The sequence below is a fragment of the Ambystoma mexicanum genome, chromosome 2p (genome assembly GCF_040938575.1).
Source record: "Ambystoma mexicanum isolate Mex_15411 chromosome 2p, UKY_AmexF1_1, whole genome shotgun sequence".
Classification (NCBI taxonomy): Eukaryota; Metazoa; Chordata; class Amphibia; order Caudata; family Ambystomatidae; genus Ambystoma; species Ambystoma mexicanum.
In genome coordinates, this window is record NC_090923.1 from 713,272,446 (window position 1) to 713,294,069 (window position 21,624).

Genomic DNA, 21,624 nt, shown 5'->3' on the forward strand with positions numbered 1-21,624 from the left:
TAAATTTTTTGGCAAAATAATGCAAAATCACGCACGAGAAAGGGCAAGAAGGAATGTACTGCACATGATGCTCTATGTAGCTAATGGTGATATGATATTTGGTTACTATTGAAGGGGAAGTGGTGTCTGAAGCAAGTGAGTAATGGTTATTATTACGAAGACTGATGTACTGCTGCAGGAGGTTCAGGGTAATTAGCAGTATGGAGTAATGAAGTATGTTGCGTTAACATTGCAGGAGGTTCAATGTTGCTTGGTTACATGCTATGGTTATAGGGCATTGCTGGAATGTGTTAATAATAACCTTAATATGATTTCCAGGTAAGAGCTGTGTTATCAGCTATGGACTTTTAGGCAATGGACTTCGATTTTAAAGCCAAGGTACTTGCAAGCTAAATTGATGAGCTTGAAATGTCGGGAGTGGTGAACCTGAGAATGTGGGCTAGTAATTCACCTGTTGGAGGAATTTCAGGTGTAGAAGTGCAGTGACAGCTATGGACTCTTAGAACTATGTCTTATTGTCATAGTGTGGGTATGTTAAGGAAATATTGAACATTTCCATATTGAGAATAGAATAGTGAAACTTGAAGAGATGGGTGCGAGTAATGACATTTATGGACAAAGTATGTGACTGCACCAACCCTGTGTATGGTATTAGTGGAGTGACACTGCGCTCTTTAAAATGTTACAAGTGGGTGGTGTAAGTATGGGACAATTGCTTCTGGTGTGTGGGATGATCACTGGTACAGAGAGACACTGCGCTCTTTGAAGGTCATGTGAGTATGGGAATACTCCTGCGGTGTGTGTTTGGTGGTCACTGGTACAAAGATGTCAGCCAGAGTAGAAGGGGGCGGGGGGACGCCCTCGGTCATATTTGAGTGGTTGATGCTCGAGTTCTTTACTGGGGTAAAAATGGTGATCACTCCTTCTGTGGCGTTTGAGTTGTGCCACTCATTAAAAAGGCGCATCATGTGTATGTTGGTATTGTGTGAATGCTGTATGGATGCCCGTTGAGTGAAGGATAGCTGGACTTGATAACAAAGAGATGTGTTGTATAGTGCTTAGTTGAATTATTGTGGGATCTGGAAGGGAGATGTGTTGTATAGTGATTGAGATGGATGAATGTGCCTGGTGATGTAAGAGAATGTTGTGGTATGATTGAGAGAATGTTACTGTATGAGTGGGAGAATTTTATGGATAAAGCTGCCATGCTCAGGCAGTTGGAGAGGCCCTGCCTGGGTGATCGGAGCTAATGGTTTATACCGAGAAATCTTGATGTTACTTATGGTAATCTAATAAGTAGCCTGCTGGCAATTTACCTGAAGAGCCTGAGGATCTTACTTCACTTCAACAACATTTCCATGATCCTTTACATTGTACCCATGGGTTTGATGAAGACGTTTAGTCTGGAATACCAAAAAGGATCTTTCTTTCGGTATATTTTGTTCTGATTTTCTAACCTTGGGCTTCACAACCTTAGATGTCATATGAGGTTGAGACACATTAAAATGACAATAAGCCATAACCTCTAGGTATAGTGGTAAGAATCTTCCTTTCAAAGGAAAAATACTGTGTCTCATCCCACAGAATCTCCTCACCACCCTAGACACAGTCTCCTCCCAGGTGATCCTACCGCAGTACACCACTCCCAGGGTTGGAATCAGGAAGCATCTGCCTTCCTCTGACCACATGGGAGGAAACTTTAGGCAGGTTTTCAAAGAGGGATCCGTAGGATTCGTCATACGCACCCTCTCCTCACCCACCCAACCACACTCTCTCTACCCTCGACCACCTAATCCCCACTTTCTTACTCACCCATCCTACCCCCACTCACGCAACCTACCACCACTCTCCCTACCGAACCCAACTCTCTCTCACCCATTCTACCCACTTTCTCTAATCAACCCTTCCCCCGCTCTCTTTACCCAGTCACGCACCCTACCTCCCTCTAGCTCCACACACCTTACACCCTATATTCCACACCCACCCTTTACTCACCCACCCACTTTATCCCATCTCCCTATGCCCCCTCATCCTTCCTCTCACACTATTGATTTACCTTCTCACCCTTTCTTGCTCAGATTTCCTCTTGCTCTTCACTGATGGCACCCTTCAATGGCTTCTCCCTTCATATATTCCCCTTCTCATTCTACTGCACACATGCACCTCTTATCGCATCCTGCCTTGAAACTTTGCTCTCTCCTCCTTTCATCCTGGTGCCCAGAAATGCAAAATGCAAGGAACAGTAAACGCCAAAACTATTGGCATAGACAATGCTTGTTTCATTATATAATATTTTTTGATTGCAACACTAATACAATAATTTAATAAAATGTATCATGAATGAGGAATTACATATTTTAATAAATTCAATAATGTCATGTTATACATATTTATTGATAGAAATGTGATCTATAATTCGTTTAGAAGAGTTTACCGCAATTGGGAGTGCAAGGTTCTCCCAATAAGATAAATTGGGTTTATGATATTTAAATTGTGAGTGCTTAAAACCTAGTAGACCCGACTCCTTAGCACCAACATTGCGATAAAAATACATATTTTCTTAAATACATTAAAATAATCATTAGTTGTGCACCCTACATTACTTCAGATCAAGGTAATTGATTGTCAAAAAGGAACGATATAACAGAAGGTCTAGTGTAACCCAATAACTCAAAAGTTATCAATGAGCGATGCAACTCGCTATACAAAAGGGTCATTATGCCCAAGCATTGAAATCACCTGTATAATAATGTAGTAAAGGTACAAGGGACTTGCTCAAGTACTTGCGTGAAAGTCAGTGTAATCACCAGGAATACGCTGGTGATGCACAACAAGAACAGTACATTCAGACATAAAGAGAAGACATGAAGCAATGAATTCCACAATGTTTCTTTTGGTGCAATGAAAAGGGTAGTGAGACCATTGATTGACCAAAAACGAATCACATTAATTTTGTATTTTTTGTGTGCTTGAACTATATCACCAAACTGTAGATGGTCGGTTTTCATCAGTCAATATTCGAATGTTTCAACACTTAACAAGGGTTAAAGTGGACTGTATTCAGCTGAAATCCCGAACAGTACAGTTATGCAGGCAAATCATCTGAGGGGAACATAGATAAGGGAGCATAGGAAACTGGTCAGAAGAAATCGCAATATGATTCTCAAAGATACAAGAGTGAAAGGTTGCTGATACCAGTTTGTGTCAAGAGTGAAAGGTCGCTGGGTACATGACTAAGCCTTAAATCAAATTTCCTTAATAAGAAATACTTTTCAAAAGTTATGGCTTGAAGAGGCATCACACAAGTGAAAAATGGAAAAACATTCTTTTCACATTTCTGATTTGTTGGCAGTAAATTTGTTCTTCTGACAGTTCTTGTCAATGAAAACTTATTTGGCCAGTCCATTTTGGCCACCAAAGGCAATACATAGGATAGCATTTTGATAGAGACACAGCTTGCCATTACCAAGCTAACTAACTCTGCTGTCTGTATTAATGTGACAAACCAGTGCGTCCACTTAGAGGTATTCATCTATAGAAGTGTTAACATTATGTGACAGTCCTCCATTGACACAATTTCGTACTGATTGGATAGCACATAAAAGGTTGGCCCATTAAATGAATTGATGTCCAAAGTACATTTTCTCAAGTACAGTCAATACGCAGCCCCTCGTTACACAGTTTAATGCCTTTTTCTGACTAGGGAACCAGTCATGGAAGAGGATTTGGTTTGTTCAACACACATCTTAACATAGAAAGAAAGGTTAATACGCTTCACATCAGATGTGCCATTGTTAAAACTATGCTGTTTAGTCGAATCCGAAAATGTATACCCACTGAGGCAATTAGCAAGCACACTTTCGTCTTGAGGTCTATATTAAAAATTGATACGGGTCCGTATGACCCTTCATTCAGATTGTCCTTAGATTTTTCAGTCAATATTTAAACATTACTAAACAAAGAATGTTAGCTCCAGTCGATACTAGATCTGCATCAGAACTTGATTTGCTTCAATTTGTGTCACAGTTTAAATAATGTGCCCAGGATGCTGGCTGCTTAAATGTTCAAATCAAGGGCAATTAAAGATGCGAGCGTTTACTAGACATAACAGGGAGTGGACAGTGAGTTAGGGAAAAACGTTAGGAGAAGAGGACGTGTTTTGACATGTCATTTAACGATTCAGTTTTCAGGTGCAGAATAGAAGGAAAGGGGATGCTCCACAGTTATGTGAATTAACTGCTTGAGTCTCACAGTGGAACAAAAATATGAATTATAATTAAAGGAAGTTTGTCCTCACCCGCAAGAATTTGGAAAAAGGGTGAGGCAGAGAAACAATGATGTGTTATAAAAACTTAAACAAAGACAATGTGTTTGCATAGGGTATTTGGGGGTAGTGGGTGGCTGGGTGAGGTGGTGCAGTGGGATAGATCAGGGATCCCCGGAACCATTTAAAAAAAAAATACCTCAGCATAAACGGCCGGGGTAAAAAAAAAAATATAGGGAAAATAGCTGCAATTAAAACAAGTGCAGCCTTCAGAAACAAAGGACGCACTATTCAATTTTTAGAAATGATCTGCATGAATAAGGATCGTAACACTAGAAAAGAATCTCACAAGAAGCTTTGCTCTTCTCTTTCTGACAGTCTGCTCAGTCTTGAGCATGCTGTCCTTTTGCAACAGTCATGTGCCTACCTCAGATGACCTGCTCTGTGCACATAAAGTGTTCTGGTCTGCACTGTTTTCTTAGGCTGCCTCTTCCCAGGTCAAGTCACCCTCTACTCCACATTCAGCACTCATGTGAAAACTGCCGTCTTCCCACTGGTGCATGTGTTGTAATCTGTGTGTGATAAACGTATTGTAATAATGGTTGTAACTACCACCCTATGAGGTTTATGTGTTTTTTTCTGAATTTAACTTAATTTACCGATTATGCCATCTGTTTACTGTGAAAAGTTTCTATGTTAGCCATCTTTGAATTTTCCTTGCACTAATAACCTTAATCATTCATTATCTTGACAATGATCTAGCCCGACTGTCATCCTTTCAGTCTGTTTTCACTGTAACAAAAAAAACAGTAACATTTCATATTGTTAAAAACACAATAATGCCTCTCAGAAGTGTGAGAAATTCCCCATCCTCTCACCTTGAGATCTACTCTCTAAAAATATTAAATGGAGACGCATGTGCTGCGCATAATCGTTCAGCAGTTTGGCTGGTCCACCCTTCAGCAAGTCCCAATTCTTTCGCAGCAATTCCAGGCCTGTGTTTGGGGTATGGGCAGCTACAGTTGAACCCGTAGACGGCTCTGTCGAGGAAAAAGGGAAAAAATATAGCAGCAGTTTACAGCAAATAAAGGAAGTTTCTCTCTAATGACGCAGTAGTGCCTTTTGGGCTAGACAATGGATTAAAAGGTTACTCGTGCCATGAAACAAGAAGTCTGTATTCTTGGCATCTTTCATACATATGTATACTTGCTAGAATAGCCATCTCACACACAATGCCATGGGAATCCACAGCAAGCAACACTTGGAGAAGCTATACACATCTTCTGCGTCATCTGATTGGAACCAAAAGCGTGGCCATGCTGATTATGACATTTGAAAATACAACCCTTAAGCAACAATTTTCCTTTTCTAGAGAAGTGAGGGTAGTTATGAACTTTTATTAACAGACGTAAATCTATACAAAATATTAGTGGGAGAAAGGTAATCCATGTAACTTTCGATACCAACTCAAGACGTAAAGAATGTGTTTCTTTGACCAGAAGTATATAAATGAAACAAAATGGTCAGGCAACACAGCAGACACTGCAGCGAGGTGCATCGCTCAAAGAACCAGGAAGGGCCCAGAAGGCAGGTGGTGTAACAGTAAGTCAGGCAGCACAGCAGCAAGAGGGGTGTTAGCTCGAAGCATAAAACGGTAAGTTGAGGAAAGGGGCTGGAAGGGCACGGTGTGTCTTCATCCCCTAAGCAGCAGTGAAAAGGAAGAACAACCAAGAGGAATATGAAGATCTATAAAGATGGGCGGGGCTGAAGCTAGCCTGACAGTAGCGAAAGTCACAAATGAGAAAAGAAAATGGGCACAATCGAATACCTATATACAAGCACACGCTTTTGGCTTTGCCAATGCTTGTTTTAAGAGAACTTAGAAACTTTAATGCAAGGAACATATGCTAGGACACATACAGTTTATATTATAAATCAAGTAATTGAATGCACAGTTGTTTAAGACATTTTATTACCGTCAGAGCACATTTACAACTGCATTTAAGCTATTAACTCTCAGAAGACAGCCTTAAAATAACCAGAAGGCCCTATCCAGCACAACATTTTATGTTACTGTGTGAAAGAGCTCGCTCAAAGAGACCCCCGGAGGATGCGTTTTGGACCAGAGGGGCAGATATTAGGTGGGAATGGCCATGAGCAAGGCAAACAGGTGGATAAAAAGCCAAACACCCACAATCTCTGTGGCATTCCTCACCTACCATCTCCCTCATATTTGTACTGCAATGCACTCGCTTTGGCTTAAAAGTGCGCTTTAGAGCACCTCCCCCCACCCCAGCAAAAAGAGAACCAATCCCTATCCTTGAAGCAAAGTTGGGAGAAGTGAGATGTATTTGTGAGTGGACCCATTTGTTGAACATCTCCTGGCTACAAACGATTTCAGATCCCATTCGTATTTGTGAGTGGACCCATTTGTTGAACATCTCCTGGCTACAAACGATTTCAGATCCCATTCGTATTTGTGAGTGGACCCATTTGTTGAACATCTCCTGGCTACAAACGATTTCAGATCCCATTCGTGAGTAGAGTGAAATAGTTTGCTTTAAGGGTCTTCCTTGTAGCTTCCCATCTTGAAGACAAAGACAATGTAATGGCAAAGGTGGAGTAAATGTACCCAATCCAAAATATGTTCTGCTAAGAGGACAGGAATGGGCAACTCCTTCAATGCTGCAAGTCCATTTTGTGTCAGAAAAATGTCCAATAGCTTTTAGGACGCTGATGTGAGGCTTCCTGTCCTAGCTGATTGTGCACATCTTGGTAGGGTGCTCCCCAAGTCCGATGAATCGGTCCTCCTGAGTATTTCAGGCTGTAGAGGATAGACAGAAGACCCTTCTAATTAGGTTTTCTAGTGGTGTCCGCAAATGAGGGCATCCAGAATCTGATTTGTTATTGAAAGGTTTCATTAAGGGTCTACAGGCTATCTCCAACTGAAAAGCGCTGCCACTGCAAAGTTCTCATGTTGAATTTTGCCCAAGGCACTAGATGTATTCAAGAGGCCACGATGCCCAACAACCTCTAAAAGTACTAATTTGATACTGCTGTGTTGCTCCAGAAATATTAAATGTCAAGCAAAATATCTGAAATACTGTGTTGAGGAGGGATTTTTTTAAAATCACAAAGTCCAAAACCGATCCTATAAAATGAATATGGCGAGTAGGGACAAGATGGAACCTGGCCTTGTTTATGAAGAATTCCATATCTAAAAGCACACTGTAGGTCTTGTGAAAAAAAGTGTATAAAACTGAGACTTGTTTTATAAGAGAACCTCTGTCTGCTAGCTCGCCAGATAAGAACATATTTGAACATTCTGGAGACGTAACTGTGCAACCACCACAAACACATCCTGGAAACGTAACTGTGTAACCACCAGACACAGTATCTTGGTGAAAGACATCGAAATAACATTCAGGCCTAACAAGAGATATCTGTACTGAAAACGTGAGTAAAGTGAAATGTAAGTCTCCTATGACAAATCTCTGGTACTGTAGATGCACTTTGAGTCGGAATTTGTAGTAGCTGTCCTGCAGATCGAATGAAACCATCCTATTTTTGAAGTGATGCAAGAATTTGGTCAAGGTCATCATATGAAAGGTTTCCACTAGTAACACACATTTTAGATTTTACAAGAATAGATTTCAGTCCTCCAGTTGAGGGTAAAACCCTGACTTTGTTCTTTTAAAGGGACTCCTCGATTTCTTGCCCAAAATGCAAATGTTTTGCAATTTTTCACAGAGGGTTCAGTGTAGTTTAAAAAAAAATAAAAAATGATTAGGCTTTTGGTGGTGAAGAAGGAGGTGTTGCAGGAAGGGAAGAGATACCAGTTTCCTAACATGGGAAGGACACAAACGTCTTCAATTACCAAATCCATGGATTCAAAAATCGTGAACGCCTTCCTGCAACCATGGAAGCATGATCCTTGATTGTGATGGTAAGTAGTAAATGCAATTATGGCATCTTGTGAGGAAGAGGTTACTGAAAATGCCGGAGCAGATGTGCAGTTAGGTCTGTATCTCTTCTTTTTAAAATTGTAGTACTAAGGCCTGTAATGCTGCTGTTGAAATCCGCTCTTGGAGGTCGTAGAGAAATGGAACCTGAGGATTTAGCACTTATAACATTAGATTTACACATATCCAAAGTCGTCATTTGTGGAGGCACTAAGGGGTTTTGTCATCAAATGGCAAATCAAAGACTTTGTCCCGAATGGCCTGGGGCAAAGGAGTTGCTGAGAGATAGGTGTGCCTGTGCATACATATAACTATATTTAATGCCATAGCACCTATATCGATCATGTCTTGTTAACCACAAATGACTGGAGTACTGCTTCGCTGCCTTCTGAAATGTAAAAGGTATAATCATCTAGAACAGAGGTCGCCAAACAGTGGATCGCGGGCGACTAGTAGCTCGCCTGAGCCTTTTCAGTCGCCCGCGCTGAAGATACCGACAAATTTACATTTTCCTAAGTTACATTATTTAATGGTGCGCTTTGCAGTTATTTTCCTGTGTTCAGGATCCGAACCCTGGTCGTCCCAATTGCGGGCAGAGAGCTTTGCTGCTGTGCCACTTGGAGCTGCTTGTAAATCCACTGACAGATGTCAGTATCACGTTCTGCTTCTGCAGGCCGCCTGTAGTACCACAGTTGGCCTTGTGCGCCCCCACGACACTGTCTTGCTTAAGCAAGCTGCTCTTGTTTGCCAGAGATGTTGGAGGGGCTGGGGAAGGATCATTGGGACCTCGTAATGAAAATATCACAGTAGCACTGCTGCTCGCCTGGAAATGTTCAAAATAATATTTATAAAATGGTGCAATTTCCTTGATGTGGCTTCTTTCCAAATTCCACACTGTACATTTCCAATTTAAATCACTTCCATGACACAGGTACACCCACTTTTAGTACATTAAGCGATCCATAGACACGCTGTACAGTAGAAGCCTACCAGGGTAGCTCAGCAGGTTGACAGACCGATGCTGAGATGTTATATATTCAAAACTACAGGTTGTTAATCGTATGACTTTTTCCAATGCCTTATAAAAAAAAAAGCTCTATACAATGTTTTTGGCCGGTTTTTGGGTTGAGCTGGTTTCTTTTTTATATATGTAGGGCTGAGGTGGGGATATTTCTGCCCCTGTAGTGAAAATCAAAAGTTGGCACCCATGAACCCACAGTTTAATTTCCTAAAAACTGCTGTCACAATAACAGAAGCATTTATTTGTGATTAACCAGTTTGACAATCATATAACATCTTTATAAATATAACTTGTGCTAAAACACAGAGGGGCACACAAATAATGATAATAATGTGTTATTTATATAGCGCCTTAATCCAAAGCTCTTTACAGAGCACATATTTACATGCAATATCGCCCAACTGAAATTGGTACTCATTTATCGACCTCAGAAGTATGAAAGGCTGAGTTGGCTTTGCCGGGATTCGAACCTGCAACCTGCAGATCACGCGCAGATCACAGCAGCGAGTGCTCAACCCGCTGAGCTATCTTACCGGCAAATAGCGGAGTATGTGTGGTTTCTGACAAAAATAAAATGTCAAAGAAAACTTGTGAACGCAAGCAGCATTTTTCAATTAGGAAATTACTTTTTATTTTAATTTTTTTGGAAGTGTGAAATGCACATTTGGAAAACAATAGTGTGCCTAGAGGCTGACCATACCATCCTGCTTAACCATCTCCGTGATAACCTGGGTATCACTGGTCAGGCTCTGGCTTGGCTGACCTCTTTCCTCTCAAATCGACCCTCCCAGGTCCAACTGGGGTCTTTCCTGTCTGACATCTTTTTCTCTACCTGTGGTGTCCCCTAGGGTTCTAACCTCTCTCCCTGGTTGTTCAACCAGTATCTGGCACTTCTCGTCCACCGCATCGCTGCTCTCTGCCCCAATTTTCAGTGCTATGCGGATGATACCCAGCTCATTTTCAGGCTACCCTCGGCCTCCTCTTCTCCTTCCCTCATCTCTGACTGTCTTTCTGCTATCCAGGAATGGTGTGCCGCCAATGACCTCTGCCTTAATGCCAGTAAGACCGAGATTCTACTCATCGGCACACCCACTCCCTCCTTCCCTGCAGCTCTCTGGCCGACCCCTTGGCCCTCTTCCTGCTCCTACCTGCAAGGCAAAAAACCTTGGGGTCATCTTCGACTCCACACTCTCCTTCTCTCCTCACATTTCTGACGTTTCTAAGAAGTCACACTACCAGCTGCACCTCCTCAGAGGTATCCTTCCTTTCCTCTCCTTCCCCCAGAAGCTCACTGTCTCCAGAGCCCTGGTTCTCTCGAAGCTGGACTACTGTAACAGCCTCTATCTAAATATGCCTGCCTCTACTCTCCACTCTCTGCAACTCATCCAGAACAGGATTGTGAGACTTGTCCTTGGCCTCAAGCCCAGGGACCGTATCTCTCCAGGACTGAAATCGCTTCACTGGCTCCCTGTAGCTGCGAGGATTAAGTTCAAAACCCTCTGCATTGTCCACAAGGCCTTCTGGGGCCTGGGGCCAAATTACCTTCAACTCTCCCTTCCTAAATATCTTCCTTCTCGAGCACTTCGCTCTTCCGCCTCCAACTCCCTCAGGGTCAGCCGCTTCTCCAAGCAACGAGTTGGGGGGAGATCTCTCTCCGCAGCAGGGGCCTCCCTCTGGAACAGCCTTCCTGCCTCCCTGAAACTTGAGGAGAACCATCTCCGGTTCCGGAAGCACCTCAAAACCTTCCTCTTTGCTTCTGCTTTCTCTCTCCCTCTCCCCTGCTAAATCACTGAAACTGTACTGAATCAGCTACTGGGCTACTCACCAATCTCGGTCCTTGGCCCAGCCACTCTCCCCTGCACTGCCTTCCTGGCAACCCCTGCACTGCGGGACTGTCTCTGTATCCCTAAAGCCCCCCTTCCCAGCACTTGTCTGCACTTATCTTGCACTTGCCACCAGCTGGCCCTTATTATTTATCTTGTTCATTACTAACCCTGTACTGCACTTTCCCCTCTCCCTTTCCCCCTTGCACTTTTCCCGTCCCCCCTACCCATGCACTTGCGCGATCTGAATGACACCTGGCCTAGTAGGATCGTTGTCTGTCTCCCCTTGTTCCCCCCTCCCTGCCTTGTCGCGCCTTGAAACACTTGTGTATAGGCGCGTTACAAATGCCATATCACATCATAGAAAGCCTGCATAAAATGCAAAGGAAGGGGCACAAAAATTACAAGATATTTGTGTGGTAGTCCAAGATTCTAGAATGTATGCAGCAAGAAACACAGCAAACCTCAATACATTTTAAAAGTTCGAAGTTTAACAGCAAAACCATGGGGGCGTTTATAGGTCCGAATTGAAGCCCAGCACTGAGTACATTTCTTACTCCAAATCTTTCAGGCCTCAGCATACGTATCTAAAACAGAGGACGGGGACGGAGCAGGCCCTTTACTTTTAGTACCAATGCTGCTCCAACCACAGCGTAGTGGGCTAGCAAGTTACCCAGCATCACGTGTGGATCAAATTTGGGAGTGTTATACAATGCCTTTCAAGAATTTAGAGTGAGGTTTTAAAATAACTGACACTTCCATAGTTACTAAAGGATGACAAGCCGTGTAGTAAACTTCCCGAATATGGCAGACATCTCTGGTTTACGCAAGTGTGACAACTAATGCCCCAAGGGCTTTAGAAATTACTTCTTGAAAGATTTTTGAAGGTAATAGCATCAGTTGTCGTTCCTCAATATCAGTAGTGTTCTCCGCCACTATGTTTTTTTCAGGAGTGGTTCCACAGTTTAGGCAGCACAGAAGGCATCTCACCTGTAGAAATCTGCTCAATATTTTGCAATAAAGCCTCTAGGGAGGGTTCTGGCAAGATGGTTCCCAAAACGGAATTGTTTATGATATGATAGGTTATTTATAACGCACTTAACACCCAGAGGTTTCTAAGCACGGACCCGGGGATCGAACCTGTTGTGCTTCATGTCGTCTTGCTTCCAAGGCGAGCATGTTGCCCCAGAGCTATTCTGACACTGAGGTGGCTATGCCAGACGGCTCAGGCTGAGCTCAGGACAGAAGCAGCACAGGAGTCAGTGCAATGACGAGGAGCTCAACAAGCTCCTGGACAAGGTCACCATCGCCCAGGGAGGAGTGCTGCCCAACATCCAGGCCGTGCTGCTGCCCAAGAAGACCTAGGGCCACAAGGCAGGGGGCAAAGCCAGCAAGTAACCGCCCAACCTCGTAAAAAAAAAAAACACAACCACCAAAACCCCAAGGTTGTATCTGGGACCTCCACTTAAACATGCTGCATAGCTCTCAGATTTACAAAATGTTTTTAGCACGCATGGTGCCTCTACATAAAATTCCAAAACATGATTTAAATACAACATTGCCTTAGCGTATCTACAAAACAACTCATCGCAAGCAAATTCAAATTTCTTAGAATCCATCACTTTCGATTTGGATCATTTCAAAAACTAAAATATGATAAATCATAAGACACGAATATACAGTATTCTTATCTTGTTGTATTGTCTTGAGGACGACAGTTAAAAGAAAGACAGAATAGGTTAGATGCCACTAAACTTGATGACCTCTGCTCTTGTTGCCCATAGAGCACCCTCTAGTTGAGCAGAAATCCACATCAGGAGTTTCACCAAGCCTAATATAAGGGAGAGGTGGACCGTCATCAGCAACCTATGCCACAAGTCCGCCCCTATAACCCCAGCCAATAAAGTCACAAATGGTCCCATAAATAGTATATGCTCCCCGCCCCCCCCGTCCCGACACCAATTGGCAGTCCATTACCAAATGCTTCAATGATTCTGTTGCAGTGCCACATAATCTGCACAATCTACTCTCCAACAAAATGCCCCACTTGGGGCCCATTACCTCCAAAGTGGGAAGACAATTAAGTCTGAACTTCAAGTACCATTCTCGAAATCTAGCTGAAGGAAATTTCCTAGCATATTATCTCAGGTGTTTCATGGGTAGGAACGCTATTTCATAGCCCTTGTATATTCTCAATCTACCTACATCTTGGAGATCTGTTAGATTATCCCAACTTTTAATCCTAGCCTTTAACACCCAGTCAGACACCAGGACTTGTAGATCAAGCACCTCCATGAATCTATCACACTTTCTCTTTAATGAAACCAAAAAGGGATTCCTCCCTTTAGCCATGTGAGCAAACAAAAAATAGTGTATCTGAAAATTCTCTGCCATCATCATCATAAAATAAAGGTCAAGGGTGTGTTTCATATGTTGGGCCCACCACAATAGACTCAACTCTAGTCTAATCAGACTCACCGGGACTGTCCTTGGCAGACCGAAGGATCTTTTCAATAACTTCCCTTCCATAATATCAAAACTTCCTATCCTTACGAATTGTTAGAATTCGATAAATTCGAGGAGGGAAAATTTGCACAGGGTTGTTTTGACTCTCCTGGCAGGTGAAACACAGGCTGCCACCTTCCCTTCCATCCTCCTTTCTTCAACTCTCCTTTTCATTTTAAAAGCCATGGAAAACCCCAAATATTGCAGACAATCGACCTTTGTGAGTGGGGAGTTCTTTATTCTCCATGTGTATCTTATCTGTTTTCTTTTCTTGGTGCATGTCATAACCATATATTTAACAGGATCCACATGCAGGTGATTCTTTTGTAGATAAGTACTCAGCCCAGCGAGGCAGTGTTGTAATCCTGGCAGAGTAAAGTCCACATGTGTTACGCTCACCTGGTATCCACAGGGACGCCACCCAGCCGGGTTACTCGCTGGTATGCTTCTCAGCTTTGCCCTGATGTGGTCTGTGGGGAAGGTTCTGCCTGAAAATACAGGAGGACTGTGTTCAAGACTGACCGACTGGGGTAAGTATCCTCCCCCCCCGTATGATTTCAGTCCCTCTGGCACCCTCTCCTCACCTTGTGGTAGAATTAGGCGTGCTCTCCGTCCTGCCTTCTTTGCAGGGGCGCGTTGTCTTTAATGGGCGAGTGCAGTTCAGTTACTTCACTGACACCGGCACGTTTCATATTGTTCAGGTAGGTCTTATTGCTGTTCTTTAGTTTTGTTGCTATCCTGCATGCCTTTCTTTGTTTAAAATGTCTCTTTTTTCTCCCTTAGGTATGCAGAGCTTCAGCGCGGTGAACTGGCTTGGTTGAGCCCCGCTGGTAAAGGATGACGCAATAAGAGCGCTATGATGCGGTAAGCTCTATGCGTAGCGCTGCGAAGTCTTGCCTTTGCTAACCTGTGTTCTCCTTCCTTGTAGGTTGCAGTGTTCTTCAGTGCGAGTGGAATGTCTGGAGTGGTGCCAGCCGAGAGGCGACCAGCCAGGTAAGCCTTTTGAGCGTTTCTTAATTTGTAAAGGTCTCTACTGCTTTCGTTAATGTTGCCTCCACCTTCCTCTTTCACGTCGTTCTGTCCGGGAGGTGTGCAGATTCGAGGAAGCTGTTCTCAGTAGCTGCGAGTGTTTAAAAATACTGCTGCTAATGATGTTCCTTTTGTCTCCTTGCAGGTTCTGCTTCTCCGAGGTTCGAGGGAATAGCTGGACACGGTGAGCGTCACGTTGCAAGCTGCAAAGTAACGCAAAGCGTGTTGTCTTGCTCGGGTGTGGTTTAAATAGCCCCAACAAAATAGTCCAGGTAAAGTAGTCCCTAGGCTACCACACCCAAAACACTAGACCGCATAGCTTGGTTCTTAGGAACCAAGCTATGTGGATGCCTCCATGTTCTATGACAATACAATAAAGTAGTTCCCAAGCACATTGTTTTTCATGGTGTATGAGCCTGGCACCATAGGGGCCAAGAAGAGCCCCATGAGGGCTTTTGAAGAGGATGCCAGGCTCTAGAGGCCCGAGTCCTGACTCCACCTGGCCAATGGGTTTGCCAAAGGAGGTTTTGGGCGAGGGTTGTAACAATAGGTATTACATAGTCTGCGCAAGCAATGCACCCCACATTCATCGGACCCCATCTAGGAGCAAAGCCCCCCGCCACCCCAGAACTTGGCTTCCTCCCAGAGGTCCGACAGGTATAGATTGAAAATAGTAGGGGCAACTACGCAACCTTGTCGGACACCCCTTGCCCAAGCGACCTGTATATTCTTCGACAGATCACCTTTGCGGTTGAGCCTGACCTTTGCAGTGCTGTTGGAGTATAACATCTGAATAATAGACAGCAAGAACCCATCTATGTCTCAGTCTGCAAGCTTCTTCCATAGGAGTTGATGTTATCAAAGACCGCCGACAAGTCAAGGAGGCTACGTACAAGGTTGGATGTGTGTTACCGCCAACCTCTGAAAGGCACGCCTGGAGAACCATCCCACTTTGCTTTGCAAACTCTGTCTGGAGCGGATGGAGGTTGTTGGTTCCCTCTGCCCAAGATCTCAGATCCCTAAGAACCATAGAGACAAAGACCTTAGAAGGCGTGTCGATTAGGGATATAGGTCGATAACTACCTGGGAATGCCCAGTCTCCCTTTTTATAAATGGGTATCAAGATGGAACTGTGCAAAGAGTCGGGACAATTGCCCGTTTGGGCGACCTGTCTGAATAAGGTCTCTAAGATAGCCGCCCACAGGTGGGGATTATATTTCATGACCGCATTCGTAACCCCATCTGGGCCACTCGCCCTGGAGTTATTGAGATTGGTAATGAGCAATTCTAGGTCTTATTTCTCAAAGCAAATGTCCCACCCCTTCCTTTGGGCGCCTGCTCACCAGATTGTTCGCTAAACTTATTCTTATAGAATGCTACCCATCTTCCTCAGCCACGGCAATTAAATAGCAGATTGCAGTCTGCTTTTTTGGTTTAAGATCCACCAAATACCCCGTGTGTCTTTTTTGATCAATTTCCATATTATGGCCGGATTATTGTGAATGTAATTTTGAGCCCTGTGGTGTCTCCTCTATGATCTATATTTCTGCTTGGCGAGTATGGTGATTTTTTTCTCCTGAGCCTTATCCTTCCACACCGATCTTATCTTTCTAATGTCTCTGGCTAGCTGACGCTTCCCAACACTCACCTCTATCGTATTTGCAGGCATGGCCTTCTATGTAAGGGCTAACAGTGCTTCCACGAGGAGCTTCCCCCGCAGTTCCCAGTCTGTCCAAAAGATTTTTGGACGCCTGTGGAGTGCAAGCCCTTAATCTGTCGTCAGGAGTAAAAACCCCCCACCACTGTGCCAGCTTTTCATTAATCAGTGCCATGTTAGAACTTCTCTGGGTCAATCTCCCCCTTTTCCCACCATGAGAAGAAATCAGGCACCCATGGATTCCATAGGCTCCTTAGGAAGTGATGTCATTAGCTCAAAGAAGAGAAGGTTGCGATCAATGCGGTTGGTTTTCACAATTTGCATGTCGTAGATAGCCTACCACGATATATTGCTCGTAAAGATGTAATCAATAATTGTAGAGGAGAATACATTAGCCGAGGTCGGAGTATCTTTTAACCGACTGTTCCATAGAAGATTGGATTGAATAAAGTCCCACCTTGCAAGAAAGTGAGACCATTCCTTCCCTATGTTGTCTCTACTAGATACTCCAGAAGCCCCGCCTTCAGTTGTCCTGGCTTCCTGCTCCCCTAGGTCACCCTGAGGGACTCTATAGCTACAGTTAAAAGTCCCCTCCTAGAATGATGAGTCCTCCTTCAAATTCTTTCTCCCATTCTAATATAACATTTTCGATTTCATCTGACACTTTTTAAAAAAACATGTTTTTATTGGGTTTTCAAGTATATCCACATCATCAACACCCCCCCCCCCCAATAGGCCCCCACCCCCACCGGAAGAGCCATCTTTCCATTCTAGGATTGAGATTCAGGATGCGAATATGTCATCTTTCGGAAAGGTTTCTTGGTCCCTCTGAATCTTGTATGTGATCCATTCCATAGTAACCAATGTCCACACCTTCCGCAGCCAGTCAGATTGATGGGGGGGGGGATCGTTGCTTCAATTTCTGCGCTATCGCCAGCCAGGCTGCTATCAGTAAGCCCATGAAGCTTAGCTTACGCAATTTCATGAGGACCCTCGGCCTCTGATCCCACATCCTGCATTGCCAAACTTTTTCTCCCACTTGGCCTATGTCTTTAAACATCCCTTGCATCCGACATTTCACCCCGTTCAGAACCCTTGAATTCCTGGGAATTCCCAACAAATATGCTTCCAGCTTCCCACCCGCGTGCAGCCTCTCCAGCAAAGCTTCGACACCTGTGGGTACATTGCATTTAGTCTCTCCAGGATATAGTGTCATTGGACCAGAATTTCTATCCACATTTCTCTCATCTGAATACTATGTCAGCTTGGGGATGGGTCTTCCAAACATATTCCCCATGGAGCCCTGGGTATTGTTTACCCTATAGTATTTTCCCACCTCTTCATATAGCTCCACTGGATTTCCTCCTTGTGTGTTTATAAATTTATATAGTGCTGAGACAAATTTTTTCCAGCCTGTATGTGTCGTTGCAGAGGTTTCAAAGGGGGTAAGATATCTAGTCGCTGCCTGCCTAATGAGCCGGGTCGACAACCAGTGGCGTAGTTTGTATTTAAATCTATCTTTAATTGTCAAACCCAGTAGCGACTTAGTCCTCAAATGATCTAATGTTCCGTTTATGATACATATCCCCAATTTATGTGCATCCCGCCATCTCCCATTTTCTGTATGCCCCACTCTCCATTCCCGGGTGAAAGTCTGGATTCCCAAACATAGATTTAAAGGGGGCCGGTTCTTAAGTTAGGATACCTCTCTTCATAGTCTCATCCCAAACGTCTAGAGCCGCTTTCATCACTTGGCCGATTTGGAGGTTTGGGTGTCTATGTTTTTTCCCATTCCATAATAGTTACAATAATGGTGCGCCCGCTACCACCCTGTCCTGGGTGGCCGAGATTTTGTGTGGGTCTACAGTGACCCATTCCTTTAGTACCCACAGTTGCGCCGCTTCATAATATTTTTGGAAGTGTGGAAGGGCTAGCCCTCCAGTATGTTTTGGAGCTGTCAATACCATTCTTGCCACACGAGGGGGTCTTTTTCCCAGATGTATGCCATAGTTGCCTTGGTCAGGGCTTTAAAAACAGGTTGGGGATCTTCATCAGTATCGCCTGAAAGTAGTACATTAGTTTGGGGAAGGGTGTTCATTTTTATTGAGGTCATTCAACCCCACCACGAGATAATCAGGGGGTTCCATCTTTCTAGGCCTCGTTTTATTCTTTCCAATAGCTGTGCATAGGTTTCCCCATATAAATGCTCCACCTACACCATAAGGGTGATTCCCAGATATGTGATCCCTTTGTCTGCTATTTTTAGTAGTAGGGCGGAGCCCTGTCTCCTAATCTCATTGTGGTCCCCTGCTAAGATCAGTAGTTTTGATTTCTGTCTATTCATTTTTAGCCTCGATTTTGCTTCATATTTTTTCCAGTTCCCACGTCATCTCGGGGAGCGACCGTATTGTATCTGACATTGCCATTGGCATATTGTCCGCATATGCCACTACTTTATGGGACCTGCCTGCCATATCTATTCCTCTCAGGGTATCTGCGTCCCTGATTCTGATCAGGAGGGGTTCCAGCTATATCGCGTAAAGGATCGGGGACAAAGGACATCCCGGTTTTGTTCCTCTGGTTACCATCACCCTGTCTGTGACTTCGCCATTTATGGCTATTCTTATGCTGGGGGTGTTCTAGTTTGCTTGGACCATTTTGATATACTGTTCCCCAATCCCCATATGTTTTAGAATGTGAAACAGGAATGATCATTCTACTCGATCAAACACCTTTTCTAGCAATAGCAATATTGCCGGCGACTGGGTAATCCCCATCTTCTCTACCAGATGTATTTTTCGTCTTAATATCATGTGTCTGTCTTTCGGGAATAAAGCCTGATTGATCCTGGCCTATCAATTTGGGGAGCAGGGGTGTTCGTCTGTTCGGCAGGATGTTCGTCAAAGATTTAGCACCTAAGTTGATTAGTGCTATCATGCGATATGATCCTGGTTGGATCAGCTCCTTTCCCGGTTTGTGGAAGAAGAATACCTTGGCCTCATTCATTGATGGAGTGAGGTTTCCCACATCTTTGAATGTGTTGGAGACGCGTTAAGATTGGGGTCAGAACATCCATATATTTCCTATAAAATATTGTGGTAAATCCATCAGGGGGAGCTCTACGATAGCTTTCTTTACCTCCTCTGGAGTTATTTCTCCGTCCAGACTGGCTGTCGGTTTCTGTTATTTGTGGAATAGCTATCTTGTTCAGATATGATTCTTGTTCCTGCCCTATGGGATTGTCCGTTGTGTAAAGGGTGCAATAGAATTCTTTATAGATCTCCCCAATATCTCCGTCCGAGTCTGTGCCACCCCCAGTTTATTTTGGACTTTTTTGATTGTTTGAGTGTTTGGCTCTCAGTTGTCTAGCTAGGTATTTGTCAGCCTTGTTAGCCTTTGGGTAGTGCTAGTGTTTTATGTATAAGATTCCTCTCTGTCCGCTTCTTTCGGACTGCTTCCAATGGACCCTGGACATGTTTCAGAGCCTTCTTCAGGTTATTAGTGGGGTTTCGTATTATTTCTCCCTGTATGTAGTTTCCCCTCCAGTTCTCTTTCCCATTGATACATCTGCTTATCTTTGGAAGTTTTAAGGGCCATCAACTGTCCCCTCATGACCTCCTTAAAAGGGGTTTCAAACGACTTAGAGTACCATCTCCTCTGAGTCGTTTCGGGCAAAGCATTCTATTACCTTTTCTCTGATAGTGTTCTCCATTATGGGGTCATGAATTATATCCTGTGGGAATATCCACCGCCAAAGCCCTGTTCTTTTACCTAGTAGGGAAATTTCCACCCAGTGGGGCATGATCTGATATTGAGATGGGGCCCTGTTCAATCCCTTGAATTTTCCCCATTAGCCCCACCGACACCCAGAAATATCCTGGACATTGTGTGGTATACGTGGGTATACCCGTTTTGTTGGCCCCTTCTTTCCCACCAAACCTCACAGAGTGACAAGGTTTCCATCTTTCAGCGTAGGTTCCTTGACGGCACCCTCTGACTCTGTTCCTTTACCGCTCCTATCTATAGTGGGCTGCCAGGCTAGGTTAACATCCCCCTAAAACCCCCCACACCAGTTTTTCAAGGGTGTCCTTTATGAATCCATCCTGTCTCATATTCGGGGCATATATTGATGCAAGTGTTATTGGATGTTGTGTACTTGGATCTCCAGGTTATTGTGGAATACCCAGAGCACGCCTGCCTTTTTCTCTTTCGCGTTGGATTGTAGTATGTGACAGTACCCACTAAGCTGGAGTTTCCCCTTATCTTTCTCCCTGGCATTTGTCTCCTGTAGCATTAAAATATCAAACCTCATCCTTTGGAGGAGATTTTCCACCTTCTTTCTTTTTACCAGGGTGTTTAGACACCTCACATTAAACGTAAGGATTCTCAGTCCACCCATCTCCGATTGGCCAGTGGGCATTCCTGTGCCTTATCCTGCTTTAGCTCCCCTCCTTCCATTCCGGTGACCACCCTCCCAATCCCACTCCCCTCCCTGCCCTCCTCCTGCTAACCCTCCCGCCCCCCAACTTGTTTACCCCTCTCTAACCCAGGAACAGTCCTGAGGAGGGTCCAGGGACCTAAGGTTGTTCGGGCGAAGTGCCTGTCGCTCCTGACCCTCAGTATACTCAGGAAAAACTGGGGAGTCCTAAACCCCACATTAGCCCCAAGTGGCTGCCCCGATGACCCCGAGTTGGACCCTTCCCAGGCCGCAACTGCACATTTGGTCACTGGATAATAGTACCTTTCTCTCCCACTGGGATTATATGCTGTGTTTTTGTCCCCGTTGGGCATCATATCACCATGGAGTCGGGGCTTCCGTCAGTGCTTCAGCCGTCCTCGTTTCTTGGTGCCATTGTATTTTTTTCTTTGGTGAATATCTTCCATTCCCATGGTCTCCTGCGTGGTCCTTCGCCGCTAGTCTGTTTCTCTGTCCCTTTCCTCTTATTGGATGTTCAGAATATGCAGCACGTCCTCACAGGTAGTGGGTTTACCTTTCCAAGCAAATAATTGTCCAAAACAGGAAGGTCAATTTATATCGGATTTGTTTTGTGACCAGCGCTTTCACTATGGGGCCCATCTCCCCCACCTATTCAGTAGCGTCGATTGAGCCAAGTCCTGGTACAACTGTATTTCCACTCCGTTCATTCTGATTTGCCCCATTGAAATTGCTTTGCAGAGGGCATGAGGCTAGAGTGACCAGGACATCACGGGGGCAACCGCCTGGTTCTCCCGTTCTCGGAGGGCCCACTCAATGGATTCTATCACCTGGATTTCATCATCCTCGCCATTTGACAGAATGTCTTTAAATACTTGCTGGACCACCTCTTTGAGGTCTTTTTCTTCTACCGTTTCCACCATGTTTT

The 21,624-nt window shown here is 44.2% G+C and overlaps 1 protein-coding gene across 1 annotated transcript in view; it reads right to left on the minus strand.

Annotated features, from left to right (window-relative positions):
• LOC138566703 (adenosine deaminase domain-containing protein 2-like) overlaps positions 1-21,624 on the minus strand; it is a 1,803,535-nt gene that overhangs the window by 1,507,182 nt on the left and 274,729 nt on the right. The window contains exon 3 of the mRNA XM_069644294.1: positions 5,143-5,304. Coding sequence (XP_069500395.1) covers positions 5,143-5,304 — 162 coding nt within the window. The remainder of the gene's footprint in view (positions 1-5,142; positions 5,305-21,624) is intronic.